Source organism: Pteropus vampyrus, unplaced genomic scaffold (assembly GCF_000151845.1).
Source record: "Pteropus vampyrus isolate Shadow unplaced genomic scaffold, Pvam_2.0 Scaffold203, whole genome shotgun sequence".
Taxonomy (NCBI): Eukaryota; Metazoa; Chordata; class Mammalia; order Chiroptera; family Pteropodidae; genus Pteropus; species Pteropus vampyrus.
In genome coordinates, this window is record NW_011888984.1 from 1591466 (window position 1) to 1607930 (window position 16465).

Consider the following 16465-nt stretch of genomic DNA (forward strand, 5'->3'; position numbering starts at 1 on the left):
GTCAGGAAATAAAACCCAGTCTCTCTGACTCTTCCAGAAGGAACACTAGGAGTCCCGGGTCTAGGGGAGGCAACTATGTTTGAGGGAAGGCACGTCCATGGAGCGGGGGGGCCCAGCTAGATCCAAGCTCATGGAGCAGACTCACTCATCCCTGAACTCCCGAATTTGAAGGTTTCATTTTGGACCCCCAACATTGGGCCCCAGGGCTTGGTCACCTTCTCTGAGAAGGTCTTGTAGGGCCTCAGCATGGGGTGGGTCTTCAGGTCCTCATCTATGTTCTCCCCGTAGGACCAGTTGTTCTGGATCTGAAGGCGGGAAGGAGACGGGTCGAGGCAGTGCCACTATGGGGCTGGGGGTGGGGGTAGGAGGAGGTGTAGAAAGCAGCCCAAGGGGCACAGAAGGGGAACCCTGGAGCGGCTGAGGGCTTCGGAAGAGTTAAGGGGGCTCAGGAAAGCTGGGGTCTTGAAGAAGGTTGGCAGGGGTGGAGGTTCCTGGGGAGGGGAGGACCCCGATGCCAACCTTGTCGAAGGCCCACTTCTCATGTGTGTACTCCGCAAACTTGTTAATGAAGGAGTCCAGCTTCTCTGGAATGATCACGCTATTGGAGGAGAGGGTCAGCAGATGTTGGGACTGGCCCCTTCTTCCATCTCTGACACATTCTCCTTCTCCCAGCCCCCAGGCTCCACCCCCTCCTTCCCCTAGGCCTCACTTGAGGGTCTCCACAGGTCGAGGATCAAAGTTGCCTTCAGCATCCACCGTGGCCTTTTTCTCAGCCTTCGATGAGTATGAGGCGTCTACGTAGTCTGGGGGCAGGGCCCCTGCGATGGCGCATAGACATGGCATAGCCATGCGGTACAGCTCTGAGTCATACTTCTGGGGATGCCAGGGGTGGAGGGGTCACTGCAGGTCTGGCTGCGCCTTCAGATCCTGGAGCCCTAGGACCTCAAACTCATTCCTCCCATCAGTAACTATCTGCCCTGGGCCTTCAGACATGAATTATAATCTCTTTTCCTGAAACCCAAACTTCAGCCCCATCTGGACCCTCAAACCACCCCTATATTGCCCTCTCCAGGCCCTCAAATGAGAGGCCCATCCTCTCTTTCACGACACCCAAACCAGAGACCTCACAGATTCAGATCCAAACCTCCAGAGTTGCCTCCCTCCCTGGACTCCCACTTGGGAATTTCAGTCTGTATCCTGACTTTGGACCCCAACCCCTCGAAATAAGCTCCTTTCAGGCCCCCCTGGGTGCCCAGACCTTGTGGGCCAGTGAGTCAAAGATGCCCCAGAAGAGTTTCCTCGTGAGGTGCAGCTCTTCCTCTGAAGTGATGCCAAAGTTGGCCCAGCCCGTGGGCAAGCAGTAATATTTCCAACAGCGCTCATAGTGGTTGGTGAGGAGCTGGGTGGGAGCAAGAAGGGGACACACAGTGAGGGGAGTGGAGTTGGCAGGCAAATAAAGGTCCAGGGAAGCCCAGGGAAGCTGCCAGTGCTTTTATATTTTGAGGGAGGGGTGGGTGCAAATGATATGTTAATGAAGGGGAAGGCTATGCTTACTGGGGAGTGGTCCTGGACAATTTATTATGCAAATTTAGCATTCTGATTTGGAGTCGGGACGGGCATTAAACAAGAACTGGATCTGTCTGGTGCTGCTTTACACAAATAGGCATGCTGATATCAATCCATGAGTAGGGTCTTGAGTAAATGGGCATATGGATACAGTGATCTGCTCTTATGTGAATCATGCCAAATAGAAACATAAGCGGCACCCCATGCAAATATGTGGTAATTGGGAAGAGAGCCTCCACATCCAATATGCGAATTTGAAAGAGGAGCTGATTTAGATGTATTATGCAAAATAGTGACAATATCTGAGTTGGGGGTATCTCTTTATGCAAAATAGCACGCAAATGAAAAACTAATAGGAGAGACAGTGTGCAAATATTCGGAATGGCTGTGGTACTGTTTATTCAAATGAAAGCACTCATTTAAATAGTAGGAGGCTGGTGGTCTGGGCAATAAGCATGCTAATTAGGAAAAGTTGTGTGCCCCATGCAAATATATGCTAATTTAGGTGTGGGCTGGCTCACTGTTAGGGATATTGGATGCTAATTAGGGAGTGTTAGAGGCACTAATGACGCAAAGTGAATGTCCCGGGAATCCCAGTGTGCAAATGAAATGCTAAAGAATGCCCTCACATTCTCAGGTTAACTGGCCTGGGCAGTGCTGAATCAAATGAGTCCCAAAGTCGGAGGGCAGAGCAAGCGGGTGGGCGGGGCATGGAGATGAGCGCTCTAAAGGGCACCTGCCCTCACCTTGAGCGGCATCTTGGCGAACTCGTTAAGGATGGGCACGTCAAACACCAGGCGCCGCAGCAGGTGCTGTAGCATGGACGGCCGGATGTACCTGCGGGGATGTTCAGCGGGCGATGGGCTCTCACCTGAAGGCCGGCACCACCGCACGGCCCGGCCCACGCCCCTGGGTCGCGACCCACCTGCAGAGCGCCATGAGGCAATCCTCGATGACGTCGCGCTGTGCCTTGGTGAGCGAGCGGCCGCGGGACAGGCGGTACACCGTGTGAAGCATGGAGTCCACCATGATGGCGCGGTGCTCGGTTCCCGCAAAGAGTGGAGCACATTTGGTGATGAGCGGCAGCACCGCCAGGCACAGGTAGCGGTTAAGCGCCAGCGCCATCTCGGTGGTGCTGAAGGTGGCCTGGGGCGCAGAATGGGGACATCAGGCCCGCTGCAGGCTCCTGGGATTGCCCTGGCACCCGCACTAGGACAACTCTAGGCAAACAACCCACGCTTCTGATCTTACCTCCAAACCTGCTGCTCCCGGTCTCTACTTCCTTATTACTTTGGACTATGTGAACTTCAAACACACACAAAAGTATGTGAAGCCACAAGAGTGTGGAAGCCTCCATTACCCAGATTAGACTGTTCTGCAGATTTCCATTTTCTGCATGTTGATTTCCTCTAACTCCACCTTTTTTTCTGTAATATTTCCATGCAATCCCCAGCCATATACTATTTTGCCCAAAGATATTTAAATGTAGAATATATCTCCATTCAGACAAGTATTTCTATTTAACATTCCATGCTGCCATTAACGCATCTCACAGAATTAGCAGTCTTAATACTCATGATACGCTTTTTTCAATTGTCTCGGGATTGTTTGGATCAGGGCCCCAGGAAGGTCAACATACTATATTTGGATGACGGGTCTCTTAAGTCTTTTCATTTGTAACTGTCTTTTTTCCTTCCTTTTAAAATACTGTTTATTGCGGAAGAAACTAGGTCATTTTATAATTTTGGCTTTGGCTAGTCGCTTCCTGTTGGTGTCAGTAAACTTGTTCCTCTGCCCCCTGTATTTCTGACAAGCTGGTAGCTATAGATTCAAGTTCCTGCGTTTGCTTTCCCAGTTAATGGCCAACAGTTATTTCTATTATTTCTCCCATCTTAAGAAGAGCCTTCTCTTGACCCCTCCAGCACATCTCCATTCCTCTGGCTCCTCTGTCACCAACCTGTGTAAAGACTGTCAACACTCAGTGTCCCCCATACCTCATCCCTCAGGCTCCTTAAACCCTCTCCAGTAAGGCTTTCAACCCATTGCCTCACTGAAACTGCCTGTCAAGGTCACCAGTGACCTCTTTCTGGCCAAACCAGTGGTCAGTTCTCAGTCCTCATCTTACTTGGCCTGTCACCTTCTGTTAATCATACTGTTTCGTGCATCGGTCATGATGCTGAGTGATCACTGAGAATGATTATTTCTTATAACCTGAGGTGCTGGAGATTTCCATTCCCCCTTTCACAGAACTCAGAGTTTTTCTTGGTTTTTGTTTTCTATCTTGATGGCGGGAAAGGGAGAATCAGAATATATATACAATTTCAGAACAAACAAGTGTGCCGCTGCTCTTCCCACGTTGGAGGGAGGGAGGTGGCCGGGCTGCTCACCGTGTCCAGCGAGGCGGCTGCCCTCATGTCCGGCAGGAACCCCACATCCAGCACATGCAGCAAGAATTCCTGGTTCTCGATGCCATACACACGGTCCAGGAAGAGCACCATGGATGCCTTGTGGTCCGGCACAAAGGATGCCGACATCTTTGGCTGTACCAGAGCCCCATCTGTGGGCAAGGATGCAGGGGGTCAGGGATGCCCTTCGGACCCAGCCGCCCCCTCCCCGGCATCAGTCCCTTGCTGAGTCCTGCCCCTCCACACCTTTGCCCAGTGTGGGGATCTGCAGCGGGAGGCTGATGATGCCTACAAGGTCGTCCAGGGGCACTAAGGAGCGCAGGATGGCACGGATCCGCAGGGCCTCACCTTTGCCGGCTTGGATTAACTGAAGGGGGAGGAGGGGTGTGTCACTGGGGTGCCTGTGCCCCATTTGGTCATTACTCCATTCTATCCCTCCCTGACCCACTGGCAGATGGAGCAGGACTCCCTCTTGTGGGAGTCCCAACCCTGACCCCTGCCTCTGCTTCTCCATTACAGCCCTGACCACCCCCAGCTCTCATGGCCAGGTCCCCCCTCCTTCCTCACTGAACTGTGAGTTCTGGGAGAGCAGGACCTGGAGGCTGTCTTGGTTACTGGCGGGTCCTCAGCATCGCCTAGCCCAGGACCACCCATGTAGTGAGAGCTCAACCAGTGTTACTGACTGCCTGAATGAAGAGGTTCAAGGCTGGCCATGCGCCCCATCCCACCCCTCTTGCCTTCGGGGCTCACATGCATCTCTGGTGCACAGCGTCCAAGCAGGTCGATCAAGGCAGCGTAGAAGGACATGATAGCGTGCCCCAGGTGCACCCGGTTTTCCTCAGGGGGCTCCTCCCCGAAGCTGCACGGGAAGGTGGGTGATGTGGGGGAGGCGGCAAGGGGCACTGGAGGGCAGGTTGTTCGGTTGGGGAGGGGGCGGGAGACTCACTGTTCCCGCCGCCGGTCCCTGCGGACGCCTGGGCCATCCCGCGCAGGGTCCTCGGAGATGCGGATGGCCTCCTCGATGGCAGCCAGCAGCCCCGAGCCGCCCTCGCCGCGCAGGGCCGGCCCGAAGCACTCAGGCTTGCGGATGAGCAGCCGCACCACCACGTTGGCGTTCTCCTCCACGCTCTCGCCTGGCGGCGCGGGAAGGGTCAGGGGCTTCGTGAGCCACTACCCAGGGGTCCTTCCTGGGCAGCCCAGGGCCCAGAACCTCAAGGGTTCACACCAGGCCCCCGTCTGCCTCCAGAACCTGCCCCCTGCCCAGGCTTGTGGCTCGAGAAGTGGGTCACACTCGAGGGAGGCTTTGGCCGGTGACCCCAACCTTCCGACCCACCACCGCCACCACCTGCCTCACCGTTGACAAAGACAGCGAAGCGCAGGAAGTCCAGGTAGCGCTCACCGCCGCAGGGGTTCCAGCCGATATCCGGGTACCCTTTGGCCAGGAGCATGGGGCAGCTCTGAAGGCCACAGCCCGCCAGGTAGGATACCACCTGGGGGCAGAGCGGGGCTCAGCCGGGGGCCAGATCCACACTACCTTCCTCCCCAAGGCTCTGGTCTGCCCATCCCTGGAGCTCCACAGTGTGATTTATCTCCAATCCTTCAGCAAACAATAGCGCTCATCATCCACTCCCATCTCCCACCTGGACCACTGCAGTGGCCTCCTCCCTGGGCTCCCTGCACCCCCAGGCTGTCCGACACACAGTCGGAGGGACCCTGCAGACACCTGAATCAGGTCCAGTGTTACCCCCGCTCAGAACCCTCACTCAGCGTAAAAGCCGGAACCTTCGCTGTGGCCCACAGGACCCTCCACACAATCTGCCCCTGTCACCTCCTGCCCTCACCTCCCACCGCTCATGCCTTGCTCTCTCTGCTCCAATCACACTGGTCTCTTTGCTGTTCCTCAAACTCATGAAGTTCACACTCCTGCCTCAGGACCTTTGCACCGGCTGTTCCCCTGTCTGGGATGCTCTTCCTCCTGATTTCTACACGGCCCCTCCGCTCCATCAGAGCTTTACCTAAATGCTACTTTCTTGGTGAGGCTTTTTCTGACCACTCTTGTCTCAATTGGACACCCTTCTGACACTTGATGTTTCTCTCCCCTGCTCACTTTTTTCCTTTACCACTTTTCACGAGCTAATATGTCATGTATTTCACTTATTCATCTTCTTTATAATCCCAGCTAGGACGTCAGCTTCATGAGGACAAAGATTTTTGACTGCCTCCATCACTGTCATACCCTTACTGCCTCGGACGGGTCTTGACATATAGAATATGCTCAATAAATATTTGTTAAATAAATAATAATGTAATAGTGGTTAACCGTTATTGAGTGCTTACTGTTTTGTAAATGCTTTCACAGATTAACTCATTTAATCCTTGGAACAACTCTATGAAGTTGTTTTTGTTATTATATTCACTCTGAAGATGAGGAGATGGAGGCTCGAAGAATTTAGGTCATTTGTTCAAGGCCACACAGCAAAGGAGTGAGGAGAGTTGAGTCTAAGTTGCTGAACTCTAGAGCCCATGCCGTTCGCCACTGCACACAGAAGCAGGGGCGATAGGGCCAAGAAGTGTGCCAAGGCCACACAGCCAGTGGAGTGGAGCGAGGATTTGCCCCCAGCCCCATGAATGAGTGACTGGGTCCTATTCTTTCCCTGAAAATTATTCCCCCTCTGATCTGGTCCTGGACCCTCCAGAATCACCCCTCAGAATGGATCCCGAATCAGCAGGTGCACCAGGGGCCAGGCCTCCCCGCTCCACACCTTCTCCAGGTCCTGCTCCTGCAATGCCAAAGCCAGCTCGTTGTTGTCAATGACAGAGGCAGCTGCCACGTCCAGGGGTGTGGAGCCCTGCATGCCTGTGGGGGTGAGAGGTGGCGAGAATGCTCTTTGGAGATGAGTAGCCACCTGTCTTACCCCCTCTGGGAAGCCTTCCCTGACCACCCCTTTCCAGCGTGGGTCCAGTGCCTACTCTAGCTTGTGCTTCTTTGTGCCAGGCCTGATCGCTCTGGGCTGTTGCTGTCTGGGGTGGGTCTGTCTTCCCCGCTGCACTGTGAGTCCCATGAGGGCCAGACCCAGGGCTGTCTGGGTGTCTCCAGCACTGCCACTCAGGGCAGTGAGTGTTTGCTGAATGAACGAGTGATTGAGACACGGAGAGTGGGGCGGGCCTGGTGTATTGCCAAGAGTGGGCTCTGGGGGGCAGCCTGGGCTTGAGGGGTCTCACCCAGGCCGATGCCACTGTTCTCCAGCAGGTAGCTCAGGTGGTCGAACATGGAGCGCTGGTTCTGCCGGCTGATGCGACAGAAGTAGCAGAGGAAGCGGCAGCAGCTCGTCACCATCTTGGGGAAGCGGATCTCCTGGGCCAGACAGGGTGGGCCAAAGGTCAGCACTTGCCTTCTGTGGTTCACTTCCCCGACCTCCCGGCCCACCCAGGCCCCTCACCTTGGATTCACCACCCCCGAGGACGTTCACCATGACCTCCATGACTGTCTCGTGCATGCCCAGTGCCCGCATCAGGTTCGGGTGCTGGTAAAAGACTTTGTTGTTCATGATGTTCCTGTGGATGGTGGAGTGCGTGGGGTCACCAGGGGCCAGCCAGGCCCAAGTCCAGGGACAGCTCCCAGACCCTTGGGAAAGCTGTCACCAGGTGGGCTCCCCTAAGGAGGGGGCCTTTGTCATGCTGCCCATCGTAACCGCAAGTTCCTATAAAGGGCCTGGCACACAGCAGGTGCTCAATAAATGTTTGCCAAGTGAATGAATGAGGCACACTTGACGACGAGCGAGTGCTCAATACCATGGTTATGCTACTACTATGCGCACGAGCTCACTAAAGATGCACTGCAACTCCACGAGGTGGGCATGGCTCCACCCCATCTGAGATGAGGAAACTGAGGCTCAGCGAGGGTGAACTTTGAGCCAAGAGTCACAGGTGAGTGGGAGCTGTTACCCTGGGGGTGGGTGGAAAGATAAGGGGAGGGGACATTACCCAGGGAGGTGGGCTAGCTGCTGGGATAAGGAATATGATGGGGCAGAAGGAGACATTATTGTATCCAGAGGTCATGATCCAGGGGGACTAGCTGGAGCTAGGAAGCCTCCCCACCCTTCCCCGGAGCCGTGCAGAGTCAAGCATGGGGGCGGTGCCTCACCCGATGCTCTGGATCATGAGGTTCTCCTCCTGGGGGCCCATCTGCACGATGAGCAGCGAGCGGATCTGGCCGAGGCACTCAAGCAGACTCATGGTGTCCTCCATGGAGGATGGCGAGATGGTGTACGCCCGGGGCAGGGCACGCAGCAGCTCCCCAAGCCCGTCATACTGCCGGTGCAGGAGGCTAAACATGGCCCGTACCAGCTCGGGGCTCTGCACAAAGTCCTCCTGGGCCCAGCGCACCACTGTGTGGGACACCAATTCCTGCAGCGACTCTAGGATGAGGACACAAGGGTTAGAACACTCTGCCTGGCCAGGGCCTTGAGCCTGAACAATGAAGAAGGTGCCCCTATTCCAGAGGCTTCTCAGTTACTAACCGCCCCCATCCTCCACCTGCCAAGGGGTACATGGATCCTGGCAGTTTACTATTGCCCGAGGAATCTCTCTGATCTCTTCACCCTAATACCTCTTCCATAAGGGCCCCTCCCCACAAGTTTCAAGAGGAAAAAGAAATTAAATCACTACAGAACACCAGATTGCTATTATAAACACTTCACTATGCCCCTCTGAAAGCACGAGCCTCAATTCCATTTACTCTGTAAAAATACCGCCAACGTTTTATCATAAGAGTCAACAGACACAAAGAAAAACTATGAGGATTTCAGAATCATTTGAAAATGATGTCAAAACAACTCGTTTATATTTTCCCTGGCTATCTCTTGGGGCCTTGCCTTTCCTACAGCCACCATCCATTTATCTCTCTTTCTCTCCCAACCTTTTTTCTTCCCAGGATTTCCAAGGAAGAAGACAGATGTCTCCCGTGTCTTAGGGTTAAGAAAAACCTGTAGGCGCTGGCATTGAATGATGGTGTTAATTCATGACTTGTGACGTGCTAATCCTACCGTCCTTCCAGCAGCCCTACACAATCTGGCCTGTCACTGCTGACCTCATCTTCTGCTCCTCTCCCCCTGCTCACCCTGCTCCAGCCACAACGACCTCTAAAGGCACCAAGTAAGATCCTGCCCATTCAGGATCCTTCAGGCCTTTGCACTGGCTCTTTCCTCTGTACCAATCATCCTTCCCTAAGCCTTTGCACACCTCACTCCCTCCGTCTTAGTCCCTCTCTCTCCTCTCACTCGACTTCATTTTTCTTTTACCACCCGTGGCCACCGACATTGTGGTTTATGTATATGTGCATCTGTCATAATATTCTAAACTCTTCAAGGACAGGGGCTTTGACTCTTCCCCCTACTGTATTTTCCAGCCCCATCACCAGTGCCTGGCCCAGAGTTGGCCCAATAGAAGTTTCATGAATGTCGTAGAATAAGCCCTGTACCAATGCCAGGGACTCTATCCTTGTTAGTTTGCATAATGACCCATTGGCCCAACATTTATCATAACTGCTTTTCTAATCCCTCAGCATGGTAATCATTTCACCAAGAAAGAAAAGAAAAACAAAAAGCCAGAAGGACATGGGAGCCACAGAGGTGCAGGAGTTGCCGTCATCCCCAGGTTGGATGTGTCTCTGCTCTGGAGGGCTGTATGCCTCCCTGGTCCAACACACACACTGCGCAGGCCCCACGCCTGGGCCACAGCCCACCCTGCCCCCGCCCTCCTGGCCCGGCCCTCACCGGGTTTGCTCTCCTCAGCAGGCAGCTCCTCCTCAGGGCTCTTTTCCTTCTTCTTCACCAGTCGCACTTTCTCCAACAGGCTCATTAGGCGGCTGCCCAGGGTGGCCTCTTCCTCTGGTTCCTCCTCCTCCCCCTCCAGCTGAATTCCTGGAGGTGGTCAAGAAAGGAGGGCGTGTCACTCATCTGCTTGCTTACTCATCTGCTTAACCATTCCCTTCTTCAGTCCTTCATCTGTCCATTCACTCATGGATGCATTCATGGAGTTTTTCATTTCTTTCTTAATATGTCCATATGTTTGTTCATTTATTCACTTGTGAAGCCTTTGTCTTTTAAATCGGCTACTGTATATATCTTCGAAGAACTAAAAGAAACCGTATCTAAAGTATTAAAGAGAGGTATGATGACAATGACTCATCAAATAGAGAATATCAATAAAGAGGTAGGTAATAGAAAAATTCTGGAGTTGAAAAGTACAGGAACAATTTAAAAAATCACTAGATAAGGCCACATATTTGAGCTGGTAGAGAAAGAATCAATGTACTTGAAGGTAGGACAATAGAGATTATCCAGTCTGAAGAACAGAAAAATAAGGAAGAAAAACTAACAGAGCCTCAGAAACCTGTGGGACCATCCAATGTACCAATATATGCATAATGAGAATCCCGGAAGGGAAAGGGGCAGAAAAATCCTTGGAGAAATATGACCAAAAAGTCTTAAATTTGATGGAAAATGTTAATCTGCACATCCAAGAAGCTAAACAAACTCTAAGCAGGATAAATTCAAAGAGCTCCACACCTAGACACTCATACTCAAACTGTTTAAAGGCAAAGGCAAAGAGAAAAATTTGAAAGCCAGCCAGAGAAAAACAACACATTATAAGGGAATCTCAGAAGGATTGAGACTTCTCATCAGGAACAATGAAGGTCATCCATCCCTCCCTCTAGCCAACCATGTCTCTGCTCTCATCCATTTGCCTATAGCCATCCATCTATATACACATCCACCAAATCTCCATATAAACAGATCCTTCCTCTCATCATCTGTTTACTAATACATCTATTCATTCATTCATTCATTCATTCAATCAACCAACAGTTATATAACCAATACTACAGATGTTTAAGATCAGGAAATCTTCAGGGAAACTTCAGGAGAAGTCTCAAGAGAAAGTTTGGGAGGAGGGTTTTCTGATCCCCTCTCCTTACCACAGTGAGCCAGCAGGTCTTGATGAAATTCAAGCAAATCCTGTTGCATCTCTTCAGGAAGAGGACAATCTTCCACTTCCTCGCCATCTTTGAAGTGCACTAGCATGTTGATCTAGGAGAAGGTCAAAGGTGAAAATGAGGGTCAGAGGCCCAGAATAGGAACGCTGTGGTCAAGGATCAAAGATCTCATTGTGAGTCCTTGCCTAAGGTCATGACTCAAATGTGAGTTAATGAAGAATATCTGAGAGATTAGAGGTGTGAAAGGGGTCAGGGTCAGTCTGGATGACTCAGAGGTCAGGTCGATTCAGAGAGAGGCAGGAGAGTAAGAGATAAGCAAATCAGTAGGGTCAGAGATCAAGCACAGGCTTAGAGGTCGAGTATCATTAGTGATCAGAGTAAGGGAGAGGGTGAGGCTGGGGTTTAGACAACAAGGCCGACTGGGGCCTGGGGTCAGAGGACCTGCTCCTGGGGTGGCGAGCGGAACTCTCGGGTACGTCGGGCAGTCTCAGCTGCAGACATGGTGAAGGCTTTCATGAGGAGGTGGTAGCGGTCCCGCTGGTTGCCCTGAAGCTTGTCCACATAGCGCTCTGCAAAGGCTGCCAGGGACTCCACGCGGTGCTGCAGCTCTTGGTCACAGAAATACTCCAGTAGGTGGCACATCTGTGTGGACAGCCATGTGCAGGAGGGATGGTAATGAGGCCGTTAGGAATTCCTTGAAATTTTTCTTGCTTTCTCTCCCCTCTCCCTGGCTCTGCCTTGGTCCCCTCTCCATGTCTCGTGCCTGGATCTTTAAGCCAGACTTCTCCAAGGTCTCATCCCTCCAGTTCACATCCCATTTGGAAACCAGAGAGATCATTTCGAGCCAGCAGCATTCCACTGCTTTATGCACTCCCACAGCTCCCCATGGCCTGGGGACACACCCAGACTCACACCTTACTAAACCCTGTGCCTCTCAGCCCAGATAGATGGAGGAAAATGGGAAGAACCAGCCCACCTGTAATTTCACAGACTCTGGCAATTTCATCTGGAGCAGACCTTCCTCCAAGCTTTCTTCTTTGTCCCCTTCTGCTGTCTCCTCTTCCTCCTTTTCTTCATCTTCCTTCTCCTGTGCCTCCTCCTCCTCATCCTCCTCCTTCTCCTCTTCATCTTCCTCTTCCTCCTCCTCTTCCTCTTCCTCCTCCTCTTCCTCAGTGAATACTTCAGGCTCAATCATCTTCAATATCTGTTTCACATCCTCATCACCAAAGATACCCATCACCTACAAGACAAAGCCTGGGTCCTTCACCGCAGCCTGCAGAGCCTCCATCATTAAGTCCCCTTTCCATACCTGCTTCTTCTGCACTTGCCAGATTCATTCCTGCATTGGCTATATGGTTCCCCCCACAGGTAGGAATAGCATACCCCTGCCCTGCCATCCATCTTCCTTAAGATTTCCTTCGATCCACACCCTATGTCCCACCAACATGGCCCAGACTATATATACAAATATGAGCACCTCTTTCTTCACAAATAAGTATCTTTTTGCCCACGCTTGAGCATATGTGACTCTGGAACACATCTACACCCGATGGAGGCCCTTATAACTCCTAGCATATGCCAGCTCTCAGTGAACATAATGAAAATGCTAACAGATGGAAGGAAAGTGGAAAAGGGAAGAAGAGTTGGTTAAGAGAGAGATGGATGAATAGGAGAAGGACGGCGTGGCTGGGTGGCTGAATTAATACATGGAATAGTAAGGGTTTAAAGGGGAGATGGAGGGGTGGGTAATGGATAGAGAGGGGAAAGTAAAGGTGGAGGAAAAGATGGGTGGATGGATGACAAAGGATAAATGATGTATAGGTGGGTAGGTGGATAGGTGGTTTGATAGACGCATGAGCAAGTAAATTAGTAGATAGGTAAATAAATAGATGAGTAAATAGCCATGAGGAGGTGAGAATGGATGGATGGATAGGTGAATAGGTTCGTGTATGAAAAGTTGGATAGAGGGATACATAAATGAGTTATTAGATAGGTATGTGAATGAAAAAGTACATGAAATAAAGGATGAATAGAAGGTTGGAGAATGGGTAGACTGGTGAGTGGATGAATGGGTGTAGGTGGCTGGATGGATTTGTGGGTAGGTGGATGGGTATACATGCATATGAAGAGAAATGCATGGATGGATGAACAGGTATGTAAAAGATGAAAGAAAGGATGGTCTGTAGATGGGTGGATGGATGGATGCACAGGTGGAATGGAAGATGACAACCAGTTGTATAAAAAGAAATATAGATTAATAAATAAATGGGTAGATGGATAAATGAGTAGATGGAATGATGGATGGACTGACTGTATGAATGAATGGAAGGCTGTATAGAAAACTAGATTGAAAGCTGGATAGATTGGGGGATGGCTGGATGGCTGGATGGCTGGATAGGTGGATGGATGGATGGATGGATATGTGGGTGGAAAGGGAAGGATAAATAGATATAGATGCATATGGGAAGATGGGAGTATGTTTGAATGAACAGATGGATGGATGGAAGGGGAGTGGAGAATGGATGGATCGATGGATGGATGAATGATGGCTGGTTGGATAGAGGAATAGAAAGAAGAGATTAATAAACATGAACAGATGACAGATGAATGGATGGAAGAAAACGTGAATGAGGTATGAGTAGATGATAGAGGGAAAAACTGAAAGGTGGAGGATGTATGGATGAAGAGACAAATGGGTGGTTGCATGTATAAATGGGAGGGTGGTTGATGTATGTATGAACCAATTATTTGAAATGTGGAAGGGTGAGACAGAGGGAAATAGGAGGAAGCCATTACCAGCAGGGTGGACACAAGCTTGAGCACGGGCACAAACTGGAACTCCACAGACCCCCCAACAGGGTCGCGTGCGTGCTGTCCGCCATCTCGCACCGCCTCCCCCAGCATTCTCAGTGCTTTGTCCCGCAGGGCCTCCAGAGGGATGCTGGGACTGAGGCGGGCAGGGGCTTCTGCCACCCCAGCAACTGGCAGGGCAACCACGAAACAGGGGGGTGAGAAATGGTGTGGAGGCCGCAGCGAGGTGGTGACGCCAACGCCAGGCAGGCCGTGGCGGCGGGGACCATTATCTGCGCTTTTTCCAGATGGGAAGAGTGTGATGGCGCGGGTCTCTGGCGTGAGGGGCACGATGTACTCGGAGAGCATAGAGCGGCGGCTGCGGCAGGCACTTTCGAGGTGGATGCTGATGAGGAGGTCGTAGTAGCCAGCACGCAGCGGGCCAGGCAGGTGCGCGTCCTCCAGGGCGTGCAGCAGCTGCGCCTGGTCCACGTGGCTGCACAGAGCATGCGCCACGCGGTTGTTGCCCAAGGCGCACACAGCGCGATAGAGGCGGAGGGTGTGGGAATGGAACCGCTGCAGGTTCAGGCGCTCGGACAGCTCCAGGATGTCCATGCACCTGCAGGGGAGATGGCCCACAGACAGGGACAGAGCGGGCGGAGGAGGTGGGAGACAGACACGGACCACAGAAAGGAAAAGAGGCGTTTAGGTGAGTGTTGCTGATCCCAGCGGGGAGTCCCAGTGTTTTGCTGGGCCAAGGTTCTGCGAGGTCTGTAGAGCTGGGTCTAGGAGTCTCAATGGTTCTGGAAATCCTTAAGGGGTCTGAGGAAGCCCTGAGAAGGTCTGGCGCTCTCAGGCATCAGACTCCACAGAGAAGATCTGGTGAGATGTATCTGGGAAGCTGGGATTGGGCCTGAACTCCTCTCCGGCAGGTCTGAGTACCTGAGTTATGTCTGAGCACCACTGGAATGTAAATGCCACTGGGGCAGGATATATCTGCCTGTTTATTTTTCTTCTTTTATTTTGTTGCTATATTCCCAGCACCTAAACAAGGTTTGGCATATAGTAAGTGCTCAATAAATGTTTGTTGAATGAATAGATGGGTGTGTCTGGGCCCCTGAGGATGAGTCTGAGCCTGCTGAGTTGTATATGCGCATTACTAGAGTGTCCTTTCACAAGGGCTTGGTGTCTCCAGCCCAGAATGACACCGGTCACATAGGCATTCAGAGCTGTTTGTCGAATGAATGAATAAAGGAAAGATGAGGCATGTTAGAAGCCGCCCAGAGTGAGTCTGAGGTCCCTGACTGTCCTCAGTCCTAAGGGCATTCCCGCATCCATGTGAATACATCACCACCCAGGTGTGTCTGGGTTGCCTGGAGTGGGTTGGGGAGCTCCACGGAATACATCCAAAGTTCCCCTGGGTGTGTCTGAGAGGCCCCGGGGTGCATCTAGGCCTCTCTGAGTCATGTCTGGGACCCTCTGAGATGCACTTGAGGCCCCCGGGTGTTGTGTGGGCTCTTCGATGTGAGTCTGGGCTCCCTATGATGGGTTTGGAGCCCCATGATGTGGGTCTGGGCCCCTGAGATGTTGTCTGTGGTCTACTGAGAAGGGTCTAGGGTCCCCTGAGATGGGTCAGGGGTCCACTGTGATGGATCTAAGGCGCCCTGGGGTGTTCTCTGGGGACAGTAAGGCAGGTCTAGGGCCTTCTAGTGTGTTGCCTAGAATCCCGAGGTAGTGATGGGGGACACTGAGTTGGACCCAGACCTCAGGGGGCTTGCAGAACCTCCCCCCGCCCCAGGGTGGTTGGGCTGGCCCTGACCGGTTCTCCTCAGGGATGTGCAGTGCCATCATGATCAGCGGCTCCTGGCACTGCACGGCCCAGCCCAGCCGCTCGCCGGCTCGCTGTGTCTCCACCTGCAGGAAGCGGTTGGGCATGCGGCTCCAAGAGATGGGCATCAGCATCTGCACCTCGAGCCGCGGCGGGCACTGTGGAGCTGAGTTCTTGCGTTCGCTCAGAAACATGGCGGCCGAGAGTGGCATGATGTTCTGGGGGCACAGGACACGGGTCAGGATACCCAGCCCTCTGTCCTGCCACCCTACTTCCAGGGAGATACCTCTTGGATGGCCCCCTCCCCTTCGGCCACTCTGGCAGCCTGACCTGCCGCACCTCCTGCCTTGCCCCATCACTGCGCTCCTACCTTCTGCTTCCCCAGCTCAAACTGGATGACGTTCTGGTGCGTGGGCAGGACAAAGACGGCAGGAAAGAGCTTCGTGTTGGGTTCCACCTGGCAAGGGAGAAGAGGGCAGGGCGAGGAAGGGTGAGCTGGAAGTGGGACTCTGGAACCCAAACCCCAGGGGCTGACTGCCCTATCCCGATCCTGCTGGTGTCTGCAGATCCAAGCTCGGCCACTGCAGGCTCCACGATGGCCTCGAGGTCACCCTTGGGATGCACTACCTCTGATCCAGCCGGGACAACTTCCTCCAACTCCCCCGGGTCAACCTGTTGCCTGGCCTCTGTGAACATCATGCCTCCTACTGAAGAGGAATTTTCCACTCAAAAGGCTAACCTTATAATCAGCTCTTTGTTCTGCGTCTGTAGATATGCTTGCCGCATAGGCTGAAGGGCAGGTAACCTCGAAATTAACTAAAGACTCATTCTCCCTTTTGCTTGTTCTGTCTAGATAACAGATGTATTGCCTAAGTTCCT

General features: G+C 52.5%; 1 protein-coding gene across 1 annotated transcript in view; it reads right to left on the reverse strand.

Annotated features, from left to right (window-relative positions):
* The window catches only part of RYR1 (ryanodine receptor 1), a 110487-nt gene that overhangs the window by 57548 nt on the left and 36474 nt on the right, over positions 1–16465 (reverse strand). Inside the window, exons 30-51 of the mRNA XM_011372340.2 lie at positions 15957–16043; positions 15578–15804; positions 13765–14377; positions 11945–12208; positions 11410–11610; positions 10951–11062; positions 9746–9892; positions 8116–8389; positions 7412–7526; positions 7194–7326; positions 6734–6828; positions 5326–5461; positions 4918–5104; positions 4722–4830; positions 4218–4338; positions 3954–4123; positions 2492–2712; positions 2313–2403; positions 1259–1399; positions 710–873; positions 520–598; positions 146–305 (exon numbers count right to left, since the gene is read on the reverse strand). Of these exons, the coding sequence (XP_011370642.1) occupies positions 146–305; positions 520–598; positions 710–873; positions 1259–1399; positions 2313–2403; positions 2492–2712; positions 3954–4123; positions 4218–4338; positions 4722–4830; positions 4918–5104; positions 5326–5461; positions 6734–6828; positions 7194–7326; positions 7412–7526; positions 8116–8389; positions 9746–9892; positions 10951–11062; positions 11410–11610; positions 11945–12208; positions 13765–14377; positions 15578–15804; positions 15957–16043 (3847 nt within the window). The remainder of the gene's footprint in view (positions 1–145; positions 306–519; positions 599–709; positions 874–1258; positions 1400–2312; positions 2404–2491; positions 2713–3953; positions 4124–4217; positions 4339–4721; positions 4831–4917; positions 5105–5325; positions 5462–6733; positions 6829–7193; positions 7327–7411; positions 7527–8115; positions 8390–9745; positions 9893–10950; positions 11063–11409; positions 11611–11944; positions 12209–13764; positions 14378–15577; positions 15805–15956; positions 16044–16465) is intronic.